General features: G+C 34.2%; 2 protein-coding genes across 4 annotated transcripts in view; both read right to left on the reverse strand.

Moving 5' to 3' along the window:
* Positions 1–1187: 1187 nt before the first annotated feature.
* Positions 1188–3122, reverse strand: LOC111367263 (universal stress protein in QAH/OAS sulfhydrylase 3'region-like). Of its 2 annotated transcripts, none has more exons than XM_022988039.1 (4): positions 2514–3108; positions 1775–1857; positions 1574–1692; positions 1188–1492 (listed from the first exon to the last, which is right to left on the reverse strand). In XM_022988039.1, exons 1-4 carry the CDS (start codon positions 2812–2814, stop codon positions 1402–1404), a joined length of 594 nt encoding a protein of 197 aa, XP_022843807.1. In that variant the 5' UTR covers positions 2815–3108; the 3' UTR covers positions 1188–1401. The 2 variants fall into 2 exon arrangements, with proteins under 2 accessions (XP_022843807.1, XP_022843812.1); XM_022988044.1 differs by having other exon boundaries at positions 1225–1471; positions 2514–3122.
* Positions 3123–3254: 132 nt separating this feature from the next.
* The window catches only part of LOC111367252 (EEF1A lysine methyltransferase 1), a 9453-nt gene continuing 5678 nt past the window's right edge, over positions 3255–7029 (reverse strand). Inside the window, exons 2-5 of one of the 2 annotated variants that reach the window (XM_022988028.1) lie at positions 6498–6656; positions 4443–4524; positions 4007–4157; positions 3255–3757 (exon numbers count right to left, since the gene is read on the reverse strand). In XM_022988028.1, coding sequence (XP_022843796.1) covers positions 4009–4157; positions 4443–4524; positions 6498–6656 — 390 coding nt within the window. In that variant the 3' untranslated portion in view covers positions 3255–3757; positions 4007–4008. Of the gene's footprint in view, positions 3758–3812; positions 4158–4442; positions 4525–6497; positions 6657–7029 lie in introns of those variants that run through there. The other variant, XM_022988019.1, reaches the window with a different exon arrangement.

The following is a 7029-nucleotide window of genomic DNA, read 5'->3' on the forward strand; positions in this document are numbered from 1 at the left end:
AGAACGGAATATGTTTAGATGTACAAATATTGATAGAGTTTCGACTTATTGAAAATTGACGAATTTCATCTTTTAACTACTTTATGAAAGTAAAAAGTAGTAGTACTAGTTAGAAAACTTAAACATTTTTACACAGTCAATACGCTCCGTCCTTCATTCTTTCCAAATCACAAACAAGTTCATTAATTATATAGGCACACAAACAATCATTTTTTTTTCCAAATTACAACTCACAAATGTATAATAAGCAAAAAAAAGAAAAAGAATAATAAAAAAATGGCTTGAATAAGAATCTAAGACTTACTGAAAAAGAAGAGAAAAGGTGACGATTCAGGTAAAGATCAATAGACTAACAAGCAAAGGCGATTGATTATTCGTTCAGTAATGACAGACAAGCGTCAAATGTTAGAAAAATGATAGTTTACGTTAGGGCTTCGAAACTTTAGATATGATTTGCTGATGTAGTTTTGTCAAATATGATTTAAATTGTTAAATATATATATATATATATATATATATATATATATATATTGGTCATTTCACATGATTTTGGAATAATTTTTGTTAATTTAAATATTCGATGAGGACAAGTGTTGTGAACCTGTTAAATCATATGTCAATAATAATGAAGCTAATTTACTTTTTATGATTATTTCAATAAGTTGGATGAGGACAAGTGTTGTGAACCTGTTAAATCATATGTCAATAATAATGAAGCTAATTTACTTTTTATGATTATTTCAATAAGTTGGATGAGGACAAGTGTTGTGAACCTGTTAAATCATATGTCAATAATAATGAAGCTAATTTACTTTTTATGATTATTTCAATAAGTTGGTTGTAATAAGTATTGCTAAATTGGTAATTTTTTTTAAAAAAAATGAAAAATGTAAAATTGTTAAATTAATAAAATTAATATTTTAATTAAAAAATTTAAAACAGTTCAATTCGATTTTATTCGATTTTTGAAAATCAAAACCTAAATTAAACTGTTTTGAAACGATTTGGTTCGATTTGAAGGAAAACAAACCACGGTTTCACGTGGACCCGAACTAATGGTTTCAACTCAACGATTTCGATTCAATTTTGCGATTTTATATTTTTTGTGTAGCCCTAAGTAAGAGGGGCCCCCATCTCTCTCTCCATTATATATCATAAATATTAAATAAATAGGAAAAATAAGTATATATTTAACAATCAATTTTATATGCTTAAAGCTGCGCGGATAGTAAATACACTAGAAACAACTCATATCATAAACATACATAAAGTTTAACAAGATCATCTCGACTACGCACGATACAATATTGATTACGGGAGCATATATACACAATAACCTTATTTCACTCGCGGGACTCAAGTTCTTGGTTCTGAATTATTATTTCAAATTTTTTGGTTCCATCAAGGGGATGATTTCTTGGGTGGTTTTACTACGAGAACTGCACATTTTGCATGGTGAGCGCAGTAATCGCTAACGCTCCCCAAAAACGCCCTAAAAAAAATCAATCTTGTAACGTTCGAATATAGTGTTTGAAAGGTAATAAAATTGTAAGAAGGGATCAAAGATCATCACCTCTTGATTTGGCCAAGTCCACGGCTACTAACAACAAGAAGATCAATGTTCATTTCTTCTACGGCTCGACAAATCCTGTCCTTTGGATCTCCCTCGAGAATAAGAGTTTTAGCTTTGACCTAAGTCGAAGAGATAACCATGACATGTTCAGTATCTACATTGTCCAAATTGTTAAGAAAACAAAATGTGAATTAAACTTACCATTTTGTCCCTGCACATCTCAAATGCACGAGAGAGTATTCTTGCACCATTTTGCTCTTGAGCTTTGCTTGCGGATTCCACTACTGAATTTCAAACGAAGACCCATCTCACAACTACTATAAATAATTTATGACAAGATAAATTAATCGGTACTATTTTTTTTCCAAACCAACCAAACATGTCCTTACACAGTGAGATAATTGGTTTAATTATTTGTATATATTGCAAGAAAAAAATTTGACAATTGAATTTTGGCTTGAAAACATCAACATTTATATTTGGTAGGGGATAAAATCAAATTTTTAGTAAATTTCGATAAAAAATAATGATACACGGGGTTGAAAAGTTGTGTATCCGTGATTAAAATTAATTATTAATTTTAATTTTAATTAAAATCTAAATTTTAATTTCCACGAAATAGGGACTAGATTCCTTATTCAATGAAAAATAATGAAAAACACCAACCGAAAATATGTCACCGTCAATGATGAGCCAACGATGTTTTGTAGATACAACAACGAAATAGAAATTTTCAACAACAAAATTCTTTCGAGCTAAAAATGATTGTGATCAATTCTTTGCTCCTGTTTAGATTTTATTTAACCTTTTAAAGTCAAATTTTAAGCACATGTTTGGTAGAATTCACAAGTACTCACCATTACTCATTTCGTGATACGTAACTTTTTAGTCAGAAAATGAAACACGTATTGAAGTTTAGGAATTTTAATGAGAAACGAACCATATCCACCAGGAAAGGCATAGCGAGGAAGGGGTTCCATGACATGAACTATGGTTACCACCTTGGACTCCTGCTCCGCCGTCGGAGGAGTGGTGCCACCACTGTACTTGAACAACTTATCAAGAATCCATTCAAGCGCGTAGAAACTCTCGTCACTATCATCAATAGCCACCAGTAAACTCATCATCTTCTTCCCCTCCGGCATCTCCACTGGCGGCTGCTCCGCCATCAAACCACTCTTACCGGTCTCAGCCGCTATCGGTTGCTGCTCCGCCGTTGCACCATAGTTGCTTGTCTCCATCTCTTCCTTTCCTGTTCTCTGTCCACCACCCTTAGCTTATATCTTGTTTGGTTGGACTTTAGCTTATTCGCAACGTGGCTTCTTTTGCGGTCTCTTTTTTGCATGAAAAGATGGAAGCTTCTATGTGCATGTACTCCACGTGTCAAACGCAAATTTTATCCTCCCAAAATAATCACATTATTTATTGTAAAACGTTAAAATATTAGTCTCCGGCCATTCTCATCCTCTCCTTTAGGATATCTATGACAATTAATTTTTCCTTTAATTGGATCGACTTCTTGGCAAAATCGGAAGACGCCAAAATACTTTTGATTTGCTTTTGCTAAAAATATTTAGTTTCTGCAGTTATCGATTGTAAAACCACTGTGCTTCAGAGCAAAGCAAACCCAATAAGAATATGAAAAATTCTATAAAGCTAGTCACAATGCATAATAGCTCAAATACAAGATAAGTTTTACATGGAAAATCCCCTCGATACTTCGAATTGAAAAGCATGATACAAATTAATATGAGGACAATAAGAACAGACTGAGAGGTAGCATTTCAAATTAGGTATATGCTACAATCTTGATTTATCGAGGAGAATTTTCATCGTTCATCCTTGGATTTAACCCTACTACCCAAGAATTTTCAAACGCACCACAGGACCTTGTAACTATATCAGATATAAAGCGTTAAGCTCCTTGTAGAAAATGACTTGCCCGGCAGAATGCCAGACGGCAGCACTGTATTGGATGTTGGACAAAAAACAAATTTAAACAAATCAATGCAGTGCTGCCACCTGCAAAAATGCCTAACAAAACCCTCTCTACATGTAGCATGATTCAATATAATTGTATCCTGGATACAGAATCTCTTTCCAGAATAAGTACGGTTTAACTATCGAGCGAAGGAAGATATTTAGCCAGTGTGATGGCCCTGATGGGAAATGGAGCAACCACTTCTAACATAATAAGAATTATGTGAAGAGGAAGAGGAAAAAAAGGAAAAATGAGAAGTGAACAAATATGAACAGTTTAATAATTATTTCATGATAAAGTGTATAACGTTAGCAAACAAATTCTAGCTACTTCATACATAATGCGTTTCAAAGAAAAGCTCATCAAGAAAACTAAATTAGAGACGCCTCAATTTTGATATTGGAAACCAAATAATTTAAACAGCAATTGGTACAAGCGAAGTGTAAATGCACCTTTACTCTGCCTCCCACCCATCTAGTCTTGTCCCAGGATTGTAGTTTGTGAACAGCCGAAACTCATTGCCAAGTTTGCTAGCGTGATGGGGTTGAAAACCACAGGGGCGCAAACCCAAGAGCTCAGCAGCCCTCTCCTTTTGCACCTCGCCTACAAGAAATCAAAAGGAGAAATAGTGAAGGCGTAACTTTTCTAATAAGATGGTATAATCTATACAAAACAGATTCTTCTGTCTAGACAATGTAAAATTTTAGCCAATTTGTCTGTATATACCTGTATATGATAATAACAAGCTTCAAAAATTGGGCAAACAAATTCTCAAATGCCATGAAACACGTGTGGAAAAAATTAAACTTGTTTTTCTTCATAGAGGTTAGTTTAACTTTTCCTATACCGGATTAGAAGAGAAAGATTGATCAGAAATCTACGTCTTACCAGTGAGTAAAAGAAGGTAAGATTGCCCTGGTCTTGAGAGAAATGAAATTGTTTCAGTAACTTTCTCCAAGCACTCCTTGCTCTGTTGCCACAGCCATCCATTGAATAAGATCATCAACGTCATGAATATCACACACAATTTTTCATTTACAGTTGAAAAAATTTAGAAGTGATATTTCATCTGCTATCAAACAAAGTTAAAAAGGAAGGTACAGGTATACAATTTCTGCCAGGGACTTGAGATACAAAAATGGAAGTAAAGCTATTGATCATTACTCGACCAAAGAGAGAGAAATATTATTCTTGCTATAGCAACCTGGCGAAAAATGGCATATACATAACAGTACATATATTGGTGAATTTTCCAATTCAACTGAACATCTCTAATACCAAAAGCTGCACAAGTCATCCATCTCATAATATAATTACCAGTCAAAATGACACTAACATAGGAGAATATATTTTTATATAGATTAAAAAGTTGGATTTGTTTGATTCATGATAAAACTTGTTTCCATTCACATGCAAACATCGCCAACCAAGTACCCAGTACAGTAAGCTACTAAAGTGGATTGTGCAAGCCTATACCAACTGAAACAAGGTGAAAGAGTTTTTCAAATTCATATTATTTATCATGCTTCAAATTTTCTTGTCCCACTATGTCCTTTTAAACTCTAAATCCAGAATTAAACACTCATCCAGATAGGCTGCTTGTGCTGTTCGCACAGGCTAGCTACGAGCAGTTACGTCATAATATGTCCCAACCATCTATATCTAGCTTTCTTTAAACAGGAAAGAAATTTATTATGAATATTATAATTAGTAAGCCATAAAACAGAAAATTATTCCAACTGCCTCCATCCCTACTTCCACCATCATAATTAGAAAAAAAATCCACTTTCACCAGCAATCAAACCTCCATGCATATTGATTAGTTTTCCCTCATTTTCTTTGTATCCTTTATCATTTTCTTATAAATGGACAGTGTATGTGACTCTACTAGTGCCTGATTCATCACTGGAACCTGTCATTTGGAACAGTATGTGCCCGGTATTCCTTGATCAAATAATAAGAAGCTAAAAATATCAAATGTGCAGCCAAAAGTGACTGTTCACACAGTGATTTGTCATCCAAAAGTGAATATACTAGCATCACGAGTTCATCACCACCAAACCCACCATTCTCCCCTTAGCCATCATCAACGGATACAAGAAAAAGGGGAAACGAGAAGAAAAAGCAACCACTAAGTACTACTACAAACCCTTCTCCGGACTGATTAATATCTATTTGAATCCATGCCGTGATGATCAAATTGCAATCTTATTATTACGAGAGGACAAAGATTGCTTCAGTATCTGGGTTTTATGAGAGGTAGGTGCCGGTTCTGTTCTAGATCAGAAAAAGGTGCCAGCAACGGAGAGAAAGAAATAGAGAGAAGGAGGACAATCAGGTAGGATAGCAGTGGACGTGCTTGAGAATAAAGAGATCTGATGGTGATTGAAGACGGGATATGGTTGGCCAGTGAAGTAGAAAGAGGCAGGCTCTTCCTTTTTGCTTTAGAATTTTATAAACTCTTGGAAGGGTACCTAGTTAATATTGGGACATTGTAACTAGAACTAATTACATTAAAGGGTTATTACTTAATTTCACACGGCCAACATAGTTTGGGAGGAAAAATCTGAAGACGTAAAGCACCTAAATGTTGATATCCTATTCTTTCCTTGAAAAACATGTGGTAGCAAGTTGGGTGAGTAAGTGGATGAGTTTTAAACGGTAGCAAGAAGGGTGAGTTAGTGGGCACCCAAAATAAGTTCAGGAACCAAAATTATACTCTAGCTACCAACAATATTTTGTACATTCAGCACCTCCAGCTTCAGAGTTAAGACCATATAAAATAATATTTTTTTCCACAAACATTTAACTAATAACGTCTTAATATATTCTATATGCAGAATGCTTTTAAATATATATATATATATATATATATATATATGTGTGTGTGTGTGTGTGTGTGTGTGTGTGTGTTCACTTTGGTGCTACAAGATAAACTTTTACCAGGTAAGGAGGATCTGCAACTATAATTGGAAATGAATGCTTTAATGACAACGGAAGATCATCAGGCTGGTTGTAGTCATAGAATGTAAACTCTGTCCCATACTGCTCAAATCTTTTATCATACTCCAGAAGCTGTGCAGATACTTCTGGACCAATTTTCTGAAATTTCCAATAAAATAAAGAGTAAGCATACAAATTACCATGCATATTAATTCCAACTCCATATAAATATGGGGTTGTAATATAGTAAACTATGCTTTCCACAACAGTACCTTGCCAATATGATTCTGATTTCTCAAATATCCAATAAAATGGAAGGAAAAATAAAAGCCAGCACATTGAACAATTACAACAAAGCAATAAATGGTGAAAACACCTATTACCAAGCAAATATTGCAACAAAGTACACATTTCTGATTTTCTGCAATAATTGTACCTCCAAATAAGTCATCAATCTTCTAAAATTTGTGTTAAAAAGGAAAAAATGGTAAAAAAATAATTCTTCCCCCCCCCCCCCCCCCCCCCCCCACCT

This window comes from Olea europaea, chromosome 2 (assembly GCF_002742605.1).
Source record: "Olea europaea var. sylvestris chromosome 2, O_europaea_v1, whole genome shotgun sequence".
NCBI classification, from domain to species: Eukaryota; Viridiplantae; Streptophyta; class Magnoliopsida; order Lamiales; family Oleaceae; genus Olea; species Olea europaea.